This window comes from Heloderma suspectum, chromosome 9 (genome assembly GCF_057233095.1).
Source record: "Heloderma suspectum isolate Gila_16-S chromosome 9, 16-S_ref, whole genome shotgun sequence".
NCBI classification, from domain to species: Eukaryota; Metazoa; Chordata; class Lepidosauria; order Squamata; family Helodermatidae; genus Heloderma; species Heloderma suspectum.
The window spans coordinates 42,086,886-42,109,738 of NC_139466.1; the positions used below are offsets into that span (position 1 = coordinate 42,086,886).

At 44.3% G+C, this 22,853-nt stretch overlaps 1 protein-coding gene across 2 annotated transcripts; it reads right to left on the reverse strand.

Annotated features, from left to right (window-relative positions):
- Positions 1–1,076: 1,076 nt before the first annotated feature.
- Positions 1,077–22,266, reverse strand: MAGT1 (magnesium transporter 1). 2 transcript variants are annotated; one of them, XM_084814227.1, is made up of 11 exons: positions 22,111–22,266; positions 21,642–21,808; positions 19,836–20,005; positions 18,382–18,499; positions 17,735–17,875; positions 16,153–16,293; positions 15,456–15,545; positions 9,294–9,357; positions 6,627–6,701; positions 6,154–6,244; positions 1,077–3,563 (listed from the first exon to the last, which is right to left on the reverse strand). In XM_084814227.1, the coding sequence occupies exons 3-11, from the start codon at positions 20,003–20,005 to the stop codon at positions 3,548–3,550; spliced, it is 906 nt and encodes a 301-aa protein (XP_084670353.1). In that variant the 5' UTR covers positions 21,642–21,808; positions 22,111–22,266; the 3' UTR covers positions 1,077–3,547. The 2 variants fall into 2 exon arrangements, with proteins under 2 accessions (XP_084670353.1, XP_084670352.1); XM_084814226.1 differs by lacking the exon at positions 21,642–21,808.
- Between the last annotated feature and the right edge of the window lie 587 nt (positions 22,267–22,853).

Below are 22,853 nucleotides of genomic sequence, written 5' to 3' on the forward strand. Positions count from 1 at the left end.
CTGGTTCAAGGGTCAGCATACTCCGCCCGTTTCCTGGCAATTATTCATCGGTGCAGTAAATCGCAGAAATGGGGAGTCAGGCGGCAGAAGCCTCTCTCTCCGTTGTGAATGCTTTCACAGACTGGCTTGGCTTTTTCTGGCGCTGACCTTCAGAATGTGGCCTCTTCTCCTCCCTTGACGTTTTAGCCACATTCACCAAAAGATCCAACAACTGCTGGTTTGGATCCTTCGTAACTCTTTACCCGCAACCCCAGCATACTTCCTCGACAAGTAGCTTCCATCGCTATCAGTGGATTCAGCCAGATGCAATCAGTATAGGAAGTATATACTGGCTGGGTGGCCACAGCATATGGCAGGAGGTGGGAGAATTTCAACCTTTTAGAATGGGGGAAATGCTGCATAGAAGCCTGGGAACCATCAAATGGGGGGAAGGGGGCATGGCCATCTGTAGAAACCTGGAGGGCCGGAATGGGAATGATGAAACTCCTCAGTCCTACAGCTTTGAGATTCTAGCAGGCACCGCCCACACATTTAAAGCCAAGGGAACCCAAACCTGAGAACTTCAGGATGCTGAGTTTTACACCCCATACCAAAGGTCATCTTTGCACACGGGGCTTGATCAAGGACCTCTGCAGCCCTGACCAGAACAGAGTCCCATACAGGGCCAGTACTAACACTGCTCTCTGTGCAACAGACTCTGCTTGTCGGTGCCTAATGACAGCCATACAACATGCAGATCCTCTCAGTCAAATGCGCCTAAGAATCAGCCTACCAAAATGCAGACTCTTGAGCTATTCCCATTTATTTCAATAGGGTTTGCAGAGGAGGAAATCTCTGGACTGCGTTAATCTGGTACTAAAAGGGTTAAATAATTTTGCTTACAAAAGACTGAAGATTTGTTCATTTGTTCTAATCAAATGAATCAAACAATACTTATTGGGAAAATTGCAAATGCATCTGATTGTTGAACCAGCACCCCAAGAACAGTGGGTTTTACCTACAATAGGAATTCCCAGGATTGGACCCCATAAATTATGTTCCCTAGATGTGGTCAAGATCAAAATACTACAGCAGGATTGTGTTTATAAAGTATTTATTGAAAGTTGATAAAAATCCACAGTAGTTATTTCAATATCCATGCTACAATATAAAATGCATTTTAAAAAATACTTGTTGCATCAGTACCAAAAATAGACTAATGATGTTAAGGCACTTGAAGTTTAATTAAATATAGCAAACTTGCGTAAGCAAAAACTACTAAGGTGAGTACAGCAGTTACCATTCATCAATTTTGTATGAGAAACATTATTTCCATGCCTTCCCCTTCCCTCACTCCCTAGAAAAAAAACATGATTTTCTTGCTCTCTATAGCCAAATCACACCCAGTATTGGGCCTACCTTGAAGAGTTATTAAGCAAGGAGCTAGAGTTCCCCATTAATACAGTTCCCAAATGCATCTAGGCCAGGGCAAGAAAACCAAGCAAAGCATCTTCCTTGGGGGTAGGATAAGGGAGACAACTACAAATCAAAATGGCACATAATTCTTGCCTGAAGTAGCTAAAGCAGAAGACGGCCACTCCTATAAAATGTACAGTCTCAAAGTAGGGGTACAAACTGGGATCTTCTCTCACGTTCTACATATTTCTTCAGTATTTAGAGGTAAGGAACATTACAACTCCACACCACAGAGAGAGCGCGCGCTGGCACGCATGATGCTTGACTGGATTCCGAGTGTGAGATGTTCAGGTTTAAGACAGGTTGCCCCAACCAGCAAGGACAATCTACCCCCCGAGGCGGGTTTCCATGACCTTTGGTTTGGGTCCCAAAGGCACAGAAGGGTCCTGTGAAGGGTAAACCAACCCAACCCAACCCCACACCCTGTCCTCTAGCATCCAGGACAGGAAGTTTGGACTGTATACCAGACCAGGCCCTGAGAGTCACAATCCCCTAATAAGTCGGCAATGCAAATAGCTTTAATGGCACCAGTCGCTTGTTTTGGAGATGTGGTGGAGGACCGACCCCACTAGGCAATCCACACGATCACACCAACCTTGTTTGGCAGCAAATGTGAAAAGCACAAGTAGCCATGGATCAGGGCCATCTATTTTTTAAAGCCAAGCTGTAAGGAGGGTCCTTTATAGGGGGAAGCTCACACAACAGTTTCATAATCAGATACTGCTAGTCATGTAGTAAGAGCATAATACACTATTCTGGAAGAGCTTTCTCAAGTAAGTCACCAAGCTAATGCCAACAGAAATGGCCTCATAAAACACTAGTATTATTCAAACATATTCCCACGCTTAAAAGAAAATAATTGTAGGGAAGCCACCCTCCAACATTGGTTTAAATCAGTCGGCCCCCAGACGCTCAGCACTTGCTGTTCCCAAATAAACAGGGAAAAGAAACGCCCTTGGAATAGACTCTACGGTTCCTGCTTTACTTCCTGGGGTACGCTAGGAGCATGTTTCCTACTCCATGCTTCTACAGCATTTTCCCTCTTTTTTGGTGATCGCACTGGGGTGGCTGGGACAGGGAGGGGGTTTCAGTACCTTGATGCTGTTGCTGCAAGACCAAGATCTTGAGTGTGTTTGTGAAAAGAGTGTATGTGAGAGAGAGAGAGAAGGCTGTGTGAGAGTGAATGAGTGAGAGAACGTTGTACGTGGGAGAGCTGTATGTGACTACGCATCAATGTAGGTGTGGCCCCCGCCACCACAGCAGACACCTGATGTGACTCTCAGGATGGAAAGGCTTGTGCACCCCTGGTTTAAATGTTTTTAAGGGGAGTTCTGCATCAAACCCACTCTTTCTTAAAGCCTCCCAGTGGCTTTGCATTTTAGCATGCTGCACAAAAACCTAGGTAAAAACCTCATCAACTGCAGTTGAATCAAGATGCCTAGAATCTGACCACCTCCCCTTGCAGTGAGGGACATACTGCGTGAATCTGAAAAAAAAGTCCTCTGCAACAGAGCAAAGAGAATCTGCTTGAAAAATAAAGTCCTCCTGGGTGCTGAAAAGATGGCAGTGTCAGGCTGCTCAACAATTGAAGCCACAATCCAAAGGGGTGCACTGAACACCCCCCCACACAAACACTATCAGGTTTCTCAGCATTCCCCCCACCCCTTCTGAAAGCAGCCCTCTGCACCATCGAATGAGACATTCCTGAATTGCAGGGGAACTTTGGAAAGGTCCTCGATGCCTGGGGCTGCAGGTGGCAGTGCGGATATCAGGATCTCTGTGTGCAATACAGAAGCACCAGCATGTGCCTATGGAGGCTCTTTGGATTGTGGCCTGAGAATTAATGTTTAGATTCTTTTAACTAATTAGGAACAAAAACCCCAAATTCCAAATTACCCGAGGCGTAAGTGCAGGATGTGAATGTGTTGTGATACCTCCCAGGAGTTTTAGGGCAAATAGTTTGTCTTGTCAAGGCACTCAACATCTTTGGCTTGGTGTGCAACAATTCTGTTCCTGTCAAATAGAGGTAGCATGATCCACATATTGAATGCCGCTGTTCCACTCCATGCAAACAGCAGAGCTGCAACTTTCTTTAACTCATTAGGAAGCTAAAAACAAAACAAAAAACCAGTATTTTTCATTTTATCACCAAATCTAAATAAGCAATTATTCTTTCCAAATCCTAAATACACTAAGTGAACATCTACTGTATTTCATGGGAATGTAAATGTACTTTGCATCATGGTATTTAAATTTTATTCTGCATCATTTGGAAGCATGACAGAAAATATGCCCACACAACAGAAGCATGGGACAGAAAGCAGGGGGCAGGAACGTGGGTGAAATAGGTCAAGCTATTGGGTTTAAGAGGCACTACGCTCTTGCCCAGTGGTGAAAATGGGGTCTCACAGCCCCGCTTCAAGCCACGCAAGAAGCACGTCCTGGAATGCTGCTGCTTAGGAACATAAGAAGCCCTGCTGGATCAGACCCAGGGTCCGTTTATTCCAGCATTCTGTTCACACAGTGGCCAACCAGCTGCCCACAGGAAAGCCACAAGCAGGAAATGAGTGCAACATGTTCCCTAGAGATTGATTGCTTCACCAATCTTAGCAACTTTCCAGCCTTTGCAAATCTTAGTTGCCTTTCCAGGGTCAACATGTAAAATGTAGTATACAACTGTGCTTATTGGTAACAACCGCTTAATTAGAGAGCTATAAAGGATGTACATGAAATATAATAAAAGGCCATTTCTACATTATTTATTTATTTCATTTCTATACCGCCCATTAGCCCAAGCTCTCTGGGCGAGTCACAAAATTAAAACCACAAAGCACAGCATAAAACAATATAAATATGAAAGCTTAAAACCACAATGTAATAATGCAAACAGAATAAAACCTAGCAGCAATGCAGAGATTTAAAACACCAGAGCTAAAAGACTAGGAAGCTAAAATGCTAAAATACTGGAAGAATAAAAAAGGACTTCACCTCATGCCAGAAGGAGTACAACCACAGCTGGGGTGCCACAGCAGAAAAGGCCCTCTTCCTAGTAGCCACCCACCTCACTTTCTTTGGCAGGGGCTCACGGAGAAGGGCTGCTGAGGATGATCTTAGGGTCCAGACAGGCACATATGGGAGGAAGCAATCCTTCAGATAGCTTGGCCCCAACCCATTAAGGGCTTTAAATGTTAATACCAGGACTTTCAATTGGGCCTGGACCTGGACTGGTAGCCAGTGCAGCTGGAAAAGTACTGGCATAATGTGATCTCGTTGGCCAGTCCTTGTTAACAATCTGGCGGCCCTATTTTGGACTAGCTGTAAGTTTCTGGACTGTTTTCAAAGACAGCCCCATATAACGCATTGTAGTAATCCAGACGAGAGGAGCGTAGATAACTGTAGCCAAGCTATCTTTGTCCAGATAAGGGCATAGTTGGTATACCAGTCTAAGCTGATAAAAAGTGCTCCATGCCACTGGGTTCACCTGTGCCTCAAGTGACAGTTCTGGGTCCAAGAGCACCCCCAAACTATGAACCTGATCCTTTAGGGGCAGTGCAACCCCCTCCAGAACAGGCTGAACATCACATAGCCAGTGATGTAACAACAAAGAACAGAACACATCTTCATCGTTGTAGGGGAAGGCCACAACTCAAGTGAAGAGCAAAGGTTCAGTTTATGTAAGACCGCAATTTCAACCCTTGCGGGATTTGAATGAGCATCTAGGCACTATCTGGAGGCATGTATGCATAGTCACTGTGTGTGCATGCATAGAAGGTGGCCCCACAGAACGTGCAGACTTCTAAAGGCAGTTGGGTTTTTGTTTTTTTACATAAGAGGTGCTTCAGGAAAAACTCCCCGTTGAAGCGATATGACAATGGAACCAATGACCTGGGGAGGTGGCGGGCTCTCCCACACTGGAGGCATTCAAGACGAGGCTGGGCAGCCATTTGTCGGAGATGCTCTGACTTGGATTCCTGCACTGAGCAGGGGGTTGGACTCGATGGCCTTGTAGGCCCCTTCCAGCCCTACTATTCTACAATTCTTATTTTAAGGGAGAAAAGTAGGGACGAAGTACAATGTACCAAAGCTGTCTTCTTGCATACCCAATCACCCAATTTCTGCTTTTTAAACTTGGGGTGTAAAGAGCCATTGGGGGGGAAGTATGGTCTGGGAGAGTCCCTTGAAGGGGAAGCTCTCCAAAATGGATGCACGTGTGCACACGCACACACTGCTCTGTGCTGCAGCTCCCAAATGCTGTGCACGCAGAAAGTCCTTGGCTTCATTTTTCAAAGCACTCTCGTAGTCAAAGTATTTTTTACTCCACTGCGATAGATACAAACACATGCAGCAGCTGCTAGCGCTTAAAAACCACTCCAAGAGCCTTCTCCTTTTAGATTCCTAATCTGCAGGCAGGGACATGTGCACTTTATCAATGTACAGCACTTAGCATATTTGAGGCAGTTTTGCAAATAAGTGCTGCTGCTAACCTTCCTCAGTTAAAACGTATTTTTTCACCTTGATCACCATATAACATAAAGCAGCATGTTCAGAGGTGGGTTTTTTGTTCAGAGTTTGGGACACATCAAACACTACATAGGATTATTTTTGTATATATGCCTTTAAAGTCCAAAGTACAGAATCATATTAAAAGCCTATTTGGGGGCAGGGAATAGAGCAATGTAAATAGCAAGAAATGCATACCTGTATGGATAGCCGTGGTATTTAGATCTAAATATTGAGAGTAGCCAGCTGAAGAACAGAACCACTAGACCAATGCCAGCCATACACATTACTGTAGAAAAACAACCACAGAACAAGATCAGCCTGCTAAGCCAGCTTGAAAACAAACATGGAATTTAAAGAATGCTTATTGATGGTCTAACGCTGTTCCAACTTAATCAAGTCTATGAGAAAAATATGGATAAGCATCCACAGGAGCTAAAGAGGGCAACACAATATTCTTCATTAAAAAAAGCTCCACCAGACAGCAAACCCACCCTACATTGGCAACATAGCTGTCAGAGGAAATGTATGCCCAGGTATCAAAATATTTTCACCCCCCCATCCTCCACCCCCACCCCCACCCTGTCATGGCTTTGCCAATTTAGAACACAACAGAAAACAGTCCAAGTACAGTAAAACACATGAATGTTGATGTCGGCATTAGTACTTACTTTTTCTCTTCCCCACTTCCAGGTCAGAGGTAGCAGCTTCATGCAGGAGCACTATCCCAAGAGTAACGCCTGCATCTGAGAAAGCTGTTAAGGCAAAACCACTTGACCAGACTGAACAACGCTGTTAAGCATTTAGAAACACTACGACCTTTGTTCTAGCTGAAGCCATTACAAGGTTTATAGCCAACAAACAGTAGAAGAGTAGTTCTTCTCTTCAGAACAAAAGCTCCTTCCACCCTCCACCAAAGAGTTGTAGCTGTGATGTTGGTTAGATTAAAAAGAGATCCAATTACAGCATATGTACAAATGGCCCTGCTCAGGACAGAGTATGGGTGTCTGAATTCCACCAGGCAAAGTCAGAACTTAAATGCCACTATTTCTAAGCTTCATAATCCTACACCTCCTCAAAAATGTATTATAGACAGACATGTGTCATGCACGTGTGTATGTGTGCACACCAGTATCGTTATCCCTTGTTACACGGTTGTTTTAAGGGGAAGTGCAATATTTATTTATTTATTAAATTTATTAATCGCCCATCTGGCCAGTCACCCAGCCACTCTGGGCGATATACAAAGTGTACAATAGAACAGTTTAAAACAAAAACATTCTACAGTAAAAACACCATATTTCTAAAAATACCCTAACCCACCCCAAATGCCTGCCTGAACAACCATGTTTTTAATGCGCGGCGGACGCTCATTAAAGAGGGGGCAAAGTGGAGTTCCCTAGGGAGGGTGTTCCACAAAGTGGGGGCCACCACAGAGAAGGCCCTCTCCCTCATCCCCACCAGTCTAGCTGTCCTGGCTGATGGGACAGAGAGAAGGCCATCCAAAGCTGTTCTTGTTAAGTGGCCTGTCTGGTGTTGCTGGAGACGCCTCCTTAATATAATTATAAGTGCTAATTATTCAATGGAGTGTAAGAGTGAGCCAAACTTGAATTGGGCAACTTTGTACTGGCACTGTGGCCTGAACTGTAGAGAGAGGAGGAAAAGGACCTGTCAGGGTTCTCCTTATGGCCTGGACCTCCTGAAGAACTCCTTAAGGATATCTTGCCTCCTTAAGAGTCCACTTTCCTTCTGCTTGGCCAACAACCATAGTTCCCTTTCTTTGAGCTCCCATCCTTTTGCATGGGGCTCAGCAGGACTTATGGCCTACCGTAGGCCAGTTGCTGCATGTGTGATCAGCATTACTTTACGCTCTTCCACAGGTTTTTCTGCCCACTGCAAATTGTCCTTTTTTTATTGCTCAGTCAGGGCAGACAGATACTGGCTCGTCTTGCTAGCCTGTCTGTTGCCTAATCTGCAGACCCGTAAATAAAATACACTGCCTGTGGCAGCTCCATTGGTAGAACCCTAAATATTTTGGAGTGTCAAATGTCACCTTTGTTAGAATCTCGCTGCGGCCACCATATGTCAGGGTTCCCCTTATGACCCGGACCCCCTGAGCAACTCCTTAAGGATCTCTTGCCTCTCATCTTCCTTCTTTTAAACTTCCCCTTCCCAATAATGTGGCGTTTAGGCTGTAGATGTGGGGTGACTGACACACCAGACATTTGGTTTAACCCCAGCAGTTTACTGGTAAATTAAAGCAAGCAAATCACAACTATAGGTATTTACGCAACAGAGCTGAATGATACAAAAGGTTTTAAGAGAAAACAGAAGTTGCAGAATGCAAGTTCCTTTACCCTAGCTGCATTTAGACTTCTCCAGGCTGCTTCTTCCTGCTCTCTCTTTATGTTCTGGTCGCTCTGACTCTGCTCTTACTGCTCTGGTCTGACTCTCTCTTTTTATATCCTGCTCCTTCAAAACTGAAAGTGATGTTTCAAACCTGATGAAACTTAACAGGGGAAATGAAACGACTACTATCATCTCAGATACCCCCTCCCAACAAAAAAACCCCCAGTCCTCTAGGCCTGGCCTTTTTATTTTCCTTGCCTCTGTAGGCCTCAAACCTTTACAGGGCCAATCAAGACTTTGTAGGCCTTGGCATTCTCACAATCTTGCCAGGTTTTATTTCAGTTTCCATTAGTTACGCAAGCAGGGAACTGTGCTCATTTGATTTTATGCACACTGAGAAACAGGCAGCAGTGACAAGGGGAGAGGTAGAGAGGGAAAGCACCTAGTTAGGGAAGCACCAAGCAAAAGATATGCAATGGATTGGTAAACAAAAATGAGACAGTCTTGTGGCACCTTAACAAGATGCATTGTGGCATAATCCTTCATAGATTAGAGCCTAGTTCAAATACATAAAGTGTTATTTCCAGTTGGCATACTACATATACATGAAAAGATGTGAACAGCAAGGCTATGAAATGCAAGAAATGTATGTGACAATTCTGTGTCAACCTTATGTGTATACAAAAGAAGCACAGAGCCCAATCAAAAGAACAGTAACATGGAATAGTAACACTATCACCCTAAGCATATCAATACATTTTCCTTTAAAAATATATACGTATACCCGGCTCTTACCTGGCGCTCCCAGTGGTCTCCCATCCAGACTGCCACACCATCTACTTGCTCAGCTCCCTCAATGCCTTTTCCTAGTTCATTAAGTCTCCAATGCATGCAGCAAAAGGTCAAGAAACATCACCTTTGTAATGGGACCTTGGCACAAACTGCTAGGACATGCCTTCATGCCAGAATATTTTCACTAAGAAGGATACTAAACAACAGAACAATGTGTGTTTCAGCAACAAATTGAGCTTGGCTGCTCCCATGAATATAGTTCTGCAAGATAAAAGTTTTAATAGGTGATGTCATTCTGATTAAATCTGCAGTATAACATTCCTGAACTGAAATTTGCGCACACTCACAATCTACAGGTTCAATCAAGCTCTACGTGTGTGTGTGCGCGAGCGTGAGAGAAAGAGAGAGAGAGACAGACAGCTAAGCACAGAACTGCTCCAATCAAGAGTTCTTCAATCTAGAGCTGGAGTGGGGAACCTACAGCCCTTGAGATGCTGTTGGACTACAACTCCCATCAGGCTACCTGAAAGGCCATGTTCTCCCATACAAGCCTGTCTGGGTTTTAAGTTCTTCAGGGAAGGCCGTTCTCTAGGTCCCACCATCATCAGAGTCTGGTGGAGATGCGAAAGAAGGCCTTCTCAGTGGCTGCTCCCATGCTCCAGAACTCCCTGCCAAGAAAAGCTAGGTTGGCCTTTTCTCCGTTATCCTTCCGCAGGCAAAGACATTTTTATTCAGGCAGGCCTTTGGCATGTAGTTTGTTGCTGAAGGGGTTTTTAACTGATTGGATGTTGTCTATTTCCTTGTATTAGTATTGTGCTTTAATTGTGTTTTTATGGATCTATTTTTATCTAATGTTTCAATTACAGTTTTGTTTGTAACCTGTATTTTATTACTGTTAGCTGCCTTGCCTTGGGGGCTAACAGTAAATAAATCTCCATGACTCTGGCCACGCTGGCTGAGGCTGATAGGAGTTTGAGTTCAACATCATCTGGAGAACCAACAGTACCCCAACCTTGGTCCAGAGCATCTTTTAGAAGCACTGGAAGGCTTATCATTTTAGGCCAGTGGATGCTCAACGTAAGGGCCCACCTGCTGGCAGGAATGGCTTACACCACAACAGCATTAAGGGTGCGCACCGCTGCCCACTGCTTCCCCCATTTAACTGAGCGCCATCTAGAGGGGGCAAACAGACAGGATATACATTAAATAAGAAAATAATGATTAAGGTGCTGGCTTTGCCCTGCAGAGCCAATGGGACTGCCGTCACTATGGTCACCTCAAGCCCAATCTCAAAATCAAGGGAGAGCCCTCTTCTGGCTGTGCCATCTACCCAAGTGCACAACGGCGGGCACGCTCACTGGCTGCTTTGCTACCATGAATTCCCTTCAGTTGGAGGCGCACCAGAGTCTGAGTCCCAGCATTTTCCAGAAGTGCTACAAGAGGTTCTTATTTGGCCTGGCTTTCAGATGTCCAAGGTAAGCTGATGTGGGAGGATTTTAACCTGGGCTGTTGGATTTGTTATAGCCCATGTGTTTTCAACACTTTTTACATTCAGAGATCCTGTGACAGGCCTTCCCCCAAACATATTTGCTAGCGAAATCAGCTCTTCACATGAACCTGCTCACCCTGTGAGAGCTGAAGGTCTTTTCAGGTGCAGACCCTATCCCATGAATCAAGTGCCACAGCTGAATGTTGCAGGTAATTCAGGGTAGACAATGCAACACTTGTATGTAGAAGTATGTTGTCAGCTTATATGTTAGGGCCAAACTAGACAATATGCATGAAATATCTGACCTTTTTTTAACTACTGAAAAACAGTATCAGGGGTGCAATTTGAAGTAGGAGCCCTGCAGGGAGGGGCTGAATAGCCCTTTCCCTTCTTACCATTGTCCTATTCAAAATCATCCATTCTCAGGGGGAAGAGATATTTTCCCTATATGAGGAGAAAAGCAGCTTGAAGAGAGCAATTTTGAATAGGCAAACAGTGGGTGGGGAAAGGATTAAGCAGACCCTGCCCCTCCCTATCATTCCTCTGCTCAAGTTCCCATGGCTGCTTTTCCGTTCAAGACAAAATGAAAAGCTGGGAGGTTCTTCACATCTCTCGCATAGACCGTCTAGCTTGCCCTTGCATAGAGCTAGTAATACACTGTTTTTAGAGCCTATTTATTTTAAATCATCCAGTTGAACATTCATGTTTTACTCTAAGCTGGTTTAAGGAAGACCACCAGACATGTTTAGACAGAAACAAGATCACATGAAAGATTGAACATCCAAGCAACACAGATTCACCTCCCTCTTCACCACCTCAAGTACAAGGTATGCTCAGTGTGACTGCACTGCTGTCGCATGTGCACACACTCACCCCCACCCCCCTTTCAGTGGTTTCAGATATATTTACTGTCAATGCTCTAACTACGCTGACCATACGTACCGTTTTAAATGGGACAGTACCGTTTGTTTCATATTTCCCAACCGTCCCATCGTTTTAATATAAATGTCAATTTTGTCCTGTCTTTAATTTTTTGTAAAAAGCTGAATGCATTTATCATAAGGCTCTATGCTAGTCAATGCATGCAGTAAAACTACTAGTGAGAAGAAAGAGGAAGTCCCATTTGCTTTATCCAGTCTGGGCCAGGCTTCTTGAGTTAGCGACAATCAGACGCCGCCCCCTTGCTTGTCTGCAGCGGCGGGGAATTCAAGAGGCAGTTGCTGAGCCCCATTCAGCATGTGGGAGCCAGGAGGGTGAGTCTTACTGTTATTTCTACCATCATTCCGCATATAGAGATTCTTTCTGCCCTACATTCAGTTTGATTTGGACTTTTCAGACTCATATTTCGGTTCAACAGGCTGTTAGCTATTTTTTTTATTACAGTGGAACTCTCCGGTGGGACATTGGCATATACTGGCTTGCGATAGCAGTCGGGGTGTTCATTCCTTTTTTTTTCTTTTTGGTGTATGTTTATGATTTTTTGCAGTCTGGCCACTGTAGTCCTGCATTAGAGTGTTCAGTGTGGTATGCATACAGATTTGTTTACTGCTCATGTGATATTTTATAAATATTTTATATATGTAGATTTATTAGTGTTTTTTTGGTGTGTATATGCAATAAATTAGTGTTATTCATTTGCGCCCCTTTCCATGTTCTTTTGCAGTGAGTTTAGGTTGTTTTTCATGAATACAGAATATTACATAACCCCGTCCCGTGTTTGTCATCCCAATATCCCGTTTTTGTTTCAAGAAAATATGGTCAGCCTAGCTCTAACCCAATGGCCTTTGCAGTTTTCACAGACAGATGTTTTTCAAAATGTTCTGGTCCATGATGGCTCCGAATAGGGCCTTTAGTATCACAGTACCCACTTTCTAGAACTCCCTAGCAGTACAAATCAGACAGGTGCTGACCCTTCTGGGTTTTGGGCACCTGCTGAAAACATACTCGTTCGAACAAGCTTTCCCAGAATAGTGATCTTGTCTTCCTTGTTGTCATGCTATTGTCTCTTCTAAGTTCTATTCAGTATTTTATAATGGTCTTTATACTGTATTGTTTGCATATTGCTTTAAAACTCTTTTTAATGTAAGAGGTGCCTGAATATCAGTAAATAAACCAAACATCCAGAACAGCAGTGAGAGCCACCATTCCAGCAAATATTTTTGCATATTGCATTGAATGGTATGCAGAGAAAGGAAGTGAGAGGTGAAAGGAAATGAGAGGTGAATGAAGGTATGTATTTTTAAAACTGAAATTGCTAGCTTTAGTAGCATTACTGCGACTACAGGATTGTGGGAACTTGAAAGCAGAAAAGAGTCACTTAAAACAACCACACACTTTTCATTTCTACTACAGCCTACACAGTCTTAGTTTCACATTTAACAGGGAGGAAAAACAGAAGCCATGTCAAGAAATTGAAGGCTAAGTTCCACCTGGGCACCTGTTTAATGGCAAAACAGATTTTAAAAGGGAAGAAAAGTGTACGTGCTACAATAAACTACATCAGTATTTCAGAAAGTAGTGTCTATTTCAGTTAGACTAGCCAATCAAAAATCTTTTGAACAATTAAAAAAGACATGTCCCTAGTTAATCAGGGAGTGGATTTTTAAAAAAAAGTTTGAAAGTTAATATTTCCAAATCCATGGGTAGCAGTCCTCTTCTAAGAGGCAACATTCCTCCTTCTTTCATTCACACAAAGGAATGCCTCTTTTGAGATGGTGCCTGCTGTGACACATGCGCACACAGTCTAAAATTAGGAGAGGATGCTCACCCATACCCATGTGCACATGGAGGCAGATTTAACTTAAGAGCACTTACGATTGATAAAATAAATCTTAGTTGATCAAGCAATAGCCTTAAATAGGATTTAAGCACTTTCTACCAATGAATGATGCAAGTACCCGGAGCAAATTTTGGAGCGCCAACACGCAAAGGGCGCGTCAAGTCCCAGCAGCGGGTTGCCAGGCAGTCAAAAGGCAGCACTGAAAATTCAGCACATGGAGGAATAGGAAGGTTTCACCTCCAGTAAATTGCAGTATAAGAGATTAGCTCCCCACACCCCTTTAAGAAGTGACACCTTTATAGGAAAGAGGTTGGAACGGCTTCAAAAATGACAAAAGTAAGCTAGAAAAACAAAGAAAGAGAACGTTGCCAATGCTGCTCAGGGACTAGGATAGGTCATCTTTATAGAATTAGAAAATGGTATAATGTTCATGTAACACTTCTTGCCCTTAAGCTACCAAACCAAACTATTCTAACCCATTTCAGCCCCCTTTTAATTTTCTCAGAGGAAGCACATATATGGGAAGATTTATCTTTGTTGCTTCAGATACTCTTCATTCGGTTTAATCTGATGATGTGCCAAAATCTATTAAAATTGGGAATTAATTTCTAGACTGCCCAATAGCTGAAGCTCTCGGGGTGGTTCACAACAATTAAAACCATAAAATACAACATGATAAAATGCAATATAAAAGTTTAAAACTACAATATAAAATAAAATAAAAACCAAAATTAAACCTAGCAGCCATGCAAACATTTAAAATACAGGGAGGGAACAATCCTATGGCCGCTAGTCAGCGGCTAGACGGCCATAGGATATGTGGTTTTCTAGGAACCGACCTCGGAGCCCATGCTCCGTGGTTGGCTCCTGGAGAATCGACCTTCTCCCCCTTCTGCGCTGCCTCGCAGGCAGCATGGAACAACCCTGCACCCTGTGCTCGGAAAAGGCATGCAAAGCAGCCAAAAGAGGGCGTTCTGGGGAGCATTCCAGGGCGGGGAAGGTGAAAATGCCAGTACGACACATCCTATGTGTCGCCCGGCAGCCTCCTCCCCCACTCCGACTCCCTGCGGCTAAACGAAATCGGTTGTCCAGCCACAAATGCTGGGCAGGAGAAGCGCAGAGGGAACGATCCCCTCCGTGCTTCTCCTGCCCTGCAATGGATAGGCGGTCACCTCCAAGTTTGGAGGCGGCTGCCTATCCCCATAGGATTGCATCCTAAGAGATTTAAAACAACAGAAACTCAAACACTAAAATGCCTGGTAAAATAAGGTCTTTACCTGGCACCAAAAAGAGCACAACATAGGCACCAGGTGAGCCTCTCTGGGAAGCTCATTCCACATTTGGGGGGCCACAACAAAAAAAGGCCCTCTTCTTAGTAGCCACCCACCTCACTTCCTTTGGCGGGGGCTCCCAGAGAACTGGTGGGAAATTGATTAGTTCCCAAGGAGTTTCCAAAAGGAAGTCAACTATTGATTTGTGACTGGCATGCTAAATAAAGATCAGTATTTTCAAATTCAAAGTATCCATTCAAAGGGTTGGATTCAGAGAGACAAGAAAATAGTTCCGCACACTGAAAAGGGCCTTACAACTGTGTTTCACAAACAGCAGCACCCTGTGCCACATGCCAAACTGACTTTGAACTGGAGGGGGATTTTTGAAAGGCAACGGTGCTATAGCACATTGGGTGGGGAAGGGAGAGTTGCTGTTCAGAGAAAAAAATTAAGAAATCTCACTGGGCACACCCAGGCCTCTTGCATGTGCCTGAAATAGTTATTTGGATACCAGTGTAGACTGAAAAAATCCAGCATGTAAACAGGACATTTCTTTTTCCCAGTTTAGGCAGCTTGAAAAGCCTTTTTGCTGATGTAGGTAGAGCTTTGCTGTTATTATACTGTTTTGATTGTATGTTTGGGTATTTTTTTTTTTTAAACCCACAGTAGGTGCCATTAATTTCAAATGAGGCTCCCAGAGGAGAGCTTCCCAAAAGACTGTGCCCTTAGCCACTAGGAAATCAAATCACAAGCCAAGAGAACGCAAAAGCCAACTGTGGAATATTGATGGGTTTTTAAAGAACAAACAAACAACACTTACCACTTGACCTGTATGAGGATTCTTATGAGCATAAGGGGGTCCTCTAATGTGATTCCACATTTGCCCTGATGTCATTGCTAGAACAAAACACTGGAAACCAACAGATTGTGAATCAGCAGTCATGTGTGCATGGATGTTCGACAAAACAAGACATCCCTGAAGCAAACATTGCCTTAACTTAAATGACCTCAAACAATGCCAGTCACAAGGTGGTTTTGCCATTTTTCTAGAGCATTGCCTTTCCAATGTATTCTGGGCCTGGGCCCCACTTTAGTCTTCAAAACTAGTTTCCATTAAATGAATATCTACATCATTATATTACACAATACTGTGACATAGCCAGGAATGTCCTGGCCCCAGGCGGGTGCCAGTGACAAAGCTGTGAAACCCCATTTTCTGTGTGAAACAGAATAAAAGAAGCATTTCACAATCGTATGTTTTCTGCAAGAAAAGAGCTCCCAAAAGGGGATGCAGCCGTTTAAATCCCTTTAAATGTAAGCTCACAGCAATTAAAAAAAACCCAACAACAGACATTTCGTTATATTGTCAAACAGAAGAATAAGCAATACAGCCAGATCAGGGTAGAGATGTGGGTGAAAGCAACAGCTCAAACAACTGGCAAGGAGGGTAAAGGGAACCTGGGAAGGGACAAGATGGAGGAAGCAAAGTTAAGTGTTTTAAAAGTTGGTTTTCTTACCAGAGCAGCAAAAGCCCAGCCTGTTTTGTTATAAAGAAAATCCAGGTTGCTTCTCCTTAAGTACACAAGGCCACCAATAACAGCCAGCAGCAGCCCCAACATCAAGGGTCCGGCATAGTTTGGAGGCCTTATCACGCGAATCTATGGCAGACGGTTTGCACATTAATTTGCGACCCCGAAATCCCTTGTGCTTCCAAATCCTATTAGCATAAATCATTGAGAAGCATGCAGTTCTGAAATGCAGTCAGTGATTTGGGGTGCCCTTGGGCAAGACATTCTTAGCGGGGGCCCTTATGCTGCTATGTAAACTGGGAATTCTCCCACACTTTATTGTGTATAAAGCACAATAAAGGTTTGTGCTTTATACAAAGTATACACCATAGTATCATTGAGCTGGTGGGCCCTTTGCCAAGTCACAGCCTTGGGACCCCAGGAAATCCCTGGCAATTGCCTACTTTGGGAGCTGATCAGGAGTGCCATGCATGCTTTTTAAATACAAATTATTAGTAAAAATTATTTTTGAAGACAGGGTAGAAATAAAATAAATACAAGTTTGGAAAACAGTGGCTACAGACAGTTTTTACAGTTGTAATAGCTGCCATTTATTCCACTGTTCTCCACACAAATATATCTAGTCTCCAATAACTATGCAACAGCTTTACACACAGACAGTTACATTTTTGAGAATAGAGCAATGCTACTTCAATTTTAAAGAGCATTTGAAGTGTCTTATAAGGAAAAATGCTGGTGAACGGTGATGTGCGAATTTACAAAAATGTAAATTCGCACTTTTACAAAAATGCCCATTGCAAAAGAACATTCTTCAGCATGAGTAAAAATAAATGAATACACGAATGAATGAATAATGTCAGGCTCTACCACACCATTGGGGTGGACATTTCAAAACTCAAGTGTCACTGCCAAGACTGTCTTGCTCCACGTTGTAGCAAATTTTACCTTGAAGGTAAGTGGTAAAGATGGACTAGGACTTTGCCCACAGACTTCTTACAAGACATGAATACAATTTGTAGCTGCACTTGCAAGCCCCACTGAACATGACTGATTTCCTGCTGAGTTAGCATGCATAGGTTCAAGCTGTAAGATGACTACAAGACCAGTAACAAAAGGTTTATGTTTACTTTTTTTTTACAGTGTATTGAAAACCATTTGAAAGGTGATGTACCAGTACATTTATGTACCAAGACATAAGAGGCATTTCAAAAAAAAAGATGTCATAATTATTGTGTTGTCATGACATGATGCTTTGAATGATGCTCATCTGAAACGTAACAAAATCTAAAGTTGCCTCAACTTTAAAACATCTACCAGCTTTTCAATATCTAACAAGCTGGATCAAACAATCAGACTAAACACAGAGGAATTATGTGTTTAGAGGAATTATGTTAGAAAGCATGGCAAAATGCTCATAAACTTGTTCCCTTCGTGTGGTGGCTAAGCAGGATCGCTGTACTCTCAGCTCCAGAGAACCATTTACAAAAGAACAGTAAAAGATTTCTTTTTTGGTGCATCAACAATTATAAGCACAACACCACACAGAATTCAAAGTCTGCCCTTTACTTACATTGACATCGGTCCTATCGGCTACCCAGCGGGCAAGCTGTTCAGCAGCAAAACCGCGTACCTGTAGTTCATAAGTGTCACCTCTTTTGGGTTTCCCTTTTGGTGGGAAATTAATGAAAGTTGGAGCAGAGTTCATGTTGAGCTGTATTTTTTATGAAACATACAAAAAAATCCTGTCATCCAAAACTTAACTGAGCTGCCAGTGTTTAAAGCCCATGCTTTGAAATGGAACTCAGATTCTGAAATTATCTGGAACCAATCAGTAGCATTGAGTTTATATCCTGCAAACCCAAATACTTAGGTTATGCTGCAAACCCCACTGTCTCACAGAAGTAGTAGTTCTCCAATTAGCTACAACAACAAAAACCTGTTTATTCTCTCTCTCCCTCTGTTTCATTTAGGCTGTACCACTCAAAAGACTTGCTCTGAATACTTAAGAAAAGTGATTTGCAGCTATTGGTCCTTATCAATCACAACTGAAACTCCAATCCTAAATAACTGGGGAATTAAGTATATTTAGGTACTTACTTCTCAGAAAACATACTTAGAATTGTTCTGCACATGTGTTAATAATTCTTTTAAATAAACAATGCACTTCTTTTTCTAAGCTGTATTCTAGTAAGCGTATCTTCACAGGAAACACATTACCATTTGAAATACATCAGAACCTTCATCGAAATCAACCATGGCAAAAAAGATCCTGTTGGTGAATGCACTTGAGTATCGCCAGGAATTTGCCAGAATCTGGTACTCTTCATCAGCTTGCCTGCATAAATGTAAGGAGACACTATTCAAAACTCAAATGGATTTAAACCCATTCAGCCCAGCAATGGTTTCAAGAAAGAAAGGCCATGCTTCTGTGTTCGTTCCAAGCCTATAAATGAAGGATAGGAGCGGTAGTGTTCGTGCCATCACAAGTCACCACTACAATAGCGGCATAGCACCTAAACTGACACAACAGGGAAGCGCCCTCTTTGTCAGACACACATACGCACGCACAGACACACACTAACCTGGGGTCCTCACAGTTGCCATTTGGTGTTCCCTGGAGGAAGCTTTGCATCTAACATGATTAAAGGTGCAGTCCTACGGGGATGACCATAAGCCTCCAAATTCGGTGGCTTATGGTCATCCAATGCAGAGTGGGAGGAGTGGCAGAGGCAATCTTTGCATCTGTGCTCCTCCCACCTGTATTTTGGCTAGACAGAGCCCCTTTTTTTCTGGGGCTCTGTGGAGCTGAAGGGAAGGAGCTGGGGAGGCCTGGGGATATGGAGTAAGCCAGCCTCCTCCCTCCCCTCCCACCAGCACGCCCCTTTCCCTCCTCTCCGAGGTCAGGTCGGTCACCTTTGCAACCTCAGAGAGGCAGGTGGCGTAGTTCTTTCCGCGCCACCTGCGAGGAGGAGGGGGAGGGGAGTTTGGCAGGGAGCTTGGATTCCTGGCTCTGAGGTCAGAGCACTGGCTCTGAGGTCAGATCCAGGAATCCAAACTATCCTATAGCCCTGCAGACTCTGCCTAGGGGCCTTAGAAGTGCTCTCTAAAAGAACCATATCATTCAGGTTTGACTAATATAGTACCAACACAGAATGATTGCCACTTTCTTTGGTTGGATCCCTCATGTCACTGCTGCATCTCTGAGAATATTTTTATAGTCTGTACACATGAAAACAGATGGCACTTGAGGTGTGGGCCGGTAGAATTTTAAGTATATGATGCAAACACTAAGCCAATTAAAGATGAATTAAACAGGCTTTGTGTGAGGTGCTTGAATAAAGTTTAGAGACCACAAGCCCAATACAAAGAAACATTCTTGCTGTCAGGTACTCTCGATAATATGAAGCTACAGTAATTTCAACACAAAGGTCAACATTTATATATAACTTTGCATCATTTTTTAAAGAGATATATTTACAAAAAAAACAGGTTATGAATTGCTACTTCATTAACTTTTGGCAGGCCTGATTTTTGATATGCTAGTATAGTTCTTTCCCCCTCAATAAAATAAATCAGCTTGAAGTAAAAACAAACAAACCAGGAATATACTGACATTAACAAGCATGCATGCTTTTTGTAACTCTGAATTTCTGTACAATTGAAGCCCATACTTGCACACAACACATTGTCTGTGAGGCTGAAGAGCAGTAAACATAACAATCACGGAGTAGTTTCTTGGAGGTGCCTTTATAAGACGACGAAACTTGTCACCATTGAGTCGAATGACTGATCTTTTGGTAGTCCATTCCATCAACTGGCTCACTTTTTCTGAAAGCACCATCTAAAATATAAGACCAGAATGCAGCTTCCCTGAGCATTAAACAAGTCTTGTCTTCCAGGAGTCTAAGTTATCACAATTTAATTTTGAGTAATCATATATTACATTTAAATCAAATATTAGCTGGGTGGTCCTGTGATCAGACTTAACTCCAGCTACGCTGGGGGGGGGAGGGTAGAAGCTGTATACCTGGAGTGAAGAGCTTTTTTCATATGTAGGCCATTGCCACACAGGAAAAAGTCAAGGGGAGGGGGCTGCAGCAATGCCAAAGCCAAACATGGGCGAGGTTTGCAGGATTGCATAGCTCTTTCTTTTTCTCTCCCCCTCTGTGCCACCTCTCTCCCTCGCCATGCAACCCCAACATGAAATTAGGCTGAGCACAGCAGCTTCCCCACACCAGCTCTATACACTTCTCTTTTGCCTTTCCTTCCCAAGTCCCTCCCTAAGCATGTGCTTCCTCATTCTGAGGCTCGGAGAGTGGCAACAAGAGAAAGTGCTTTTTTGGTAGTGGCCCCCCACTATGCTCTCCCAAGGGAAGCTTGCCTGGCGCCCACACCACTATCTTTCCGGTACCAGGCTAAGGCTTTCCTGCGCTCCCAGGCTTTAAAAAAAATCAAATTCTCTTAAAGTGTTTTTTAAAATATTTTAGTATTTTATTACCTTAGTCCCTGGAATATGGTATTGTATTTTATGCTGTGTTGGCACATTTATTAGGTTTGCATTTATTTATTTAATTTATTTAAAACATTTGTATCCCTCCCTATATTGTTAAGATCTCATTAAGTTTTGTATTGCTGATTTTATTTTCCTTATTATTGTAAAATGCCTAGACATTTATTTTATGATATATTTAACAAATTCAATTAATAAATAAGCAATTAATATCCTTAGCAAACGAAGGAAGCATAGCTATGCATGAATATTCATATATTCTCTTTTCTCCTCCATCCCACTTCCATTTCTTTACAGCACCACACAAGGCAAGGTGAGGCAATGTTACCTTGCCACTGTGCAGGAAGCTCACAGTATTCAGCCAGAACAATTAGCAACCAGGACCTTGGAGAAGCAACATACTTCCTGAATACAGAAGTGCCAAGATACCAACACGGATACTGCATCGTCATCTCAGTTGCATCTTCCACCTCATGGCACTCAGCCCTTGATGGGCAGCCATATTATCCGATCCTCCTTCCCAGTGCAGATGGAAGAGAACTGCCCATCACTTTATCTCCATGCCAGGAAATGCTTCCAAAAAGGAACTGAGCCAGCAAAGGAGTTTGCTGGCAACCCTACTCGCTCCTGTGCCTTTAACTACAATCTGATAACACATATGTTAGGCAGAGGATGCTTTTCCTGCCATGAAGAAAAAGTGTTGGGGGAAGATTCTCCTGCTGAATTTCTATACATCAGGCCGCAACTGAAGGCTCAGCCTAGGTTGCCAACTTTTTCATTATTGCTATTGTTATTACATTATTATTAATTCACCTCTCTGCCTTAAATCAGTATACATGGCCAACTTCCCTTTTATTCTCACAACATCCTAGCAAGGTAGGCTAAGCTGAGATCACCTGACTTAAGGTCACTCACTGCACTTCCTGACCAAGTCCAACAAGTTACACCCAACCCCATGCAGCTGCACCTTGAGAACAGCAGCCTGGGAGGTAAGGATTCGCAGCCAAAGCTCTCCATGGCGTGAAGATGAGGATGTAGCCCCATTTGTGCTGCTGTGTGAGGAGAATGCTGGGCCAGGCAGGCCTCTGGTCCGATGCAGCAGGGCTCTTCTTATGCCCGCACAGCAAACGGCTACTAAAAAGGCACCGCGACGCAGCCTGAGGGAAGAGCGGGTCAGCAGAGTGCCACACGCTCAGGGGCCCCCTGCACACGCTCAGGGGCCCCCTGCACACGCTCAGGGGCCCCCTGCACACGCTCAGGGGGCCATCTTCTTGTCTCGAGAAGCCCAGGCTGAACCCTGCCATAGAAAACAGGGGCGGGGAAGTCTGGCGCAAACTACGCCAGGGAGGGCGGGGAGAGGGTGGCTGGATGACCTCGGGGTGCCCCTTGGACGATCTCCTCCGGCCCCGGCCCCTCTGCCAGCCGGCCCCTCTCACCTCTTTCCTCTTTTGCCCGCCGACGCCGGAGCCGCCCCAGCCGACCAGCGCGGCCAGGAAGCCCAGCGCCCAAAGCCTCAGAGGCGCCCCCATGGCCGAGCTCGCCTCAGAGAGGGGGAGAGAAAGAGAGAGAGACTCTCTCACTCTCCCTCACACACCGGCAGCCCGGCGTCCATTGGCTAGGGCGCGCGTCGGGCTAGCACGGGATTGGGCGCACGCTACTTCCGCTCCCCCCTTATTGGCCCATTTCACTTCCTGTTTCGCCGGGTCTCCGTCGGCAGCCGAACTTTTACTTTTTGGACTAGAGGAGGAGTAGAGAGGAGGGGGCGGGGCGAGCAAGGCTCCCTTCGGCGAATAAGAGCGCGGCAAGCTGTTGCGGCGTGATTGGCCGCTGGAGCCCGGGAGGGCGGAGCGCGAGTGGATTGGCAGCCCGACGCAGGGAAGGGCCGCGGACTGGGCTTCTGGCTTCTGCCGGGCCGGGCCGGGCCTGCCAGCCGTGTAGTCCTCCCGCGCCGGGCGCCCTCCAGATGCGTCGGACTTCAGCTCCCCTCAGCCGCGGCCAGCATCGCCGATGGGCAGGAATCCTGGGAGTTGTAGTCCAAAACGTCTGGAGGGCACCGGGTTGGGACGGCGGCTGCAGTGCGTGCAGGAGTGTTGTGCTGCCGCTTGCCCTGCATGAGGCGAGTTGCTTTTGGACACAGCCCTTGCATTTGCTCTCCAGCAGCAGCAGCAGTTCCAGACAT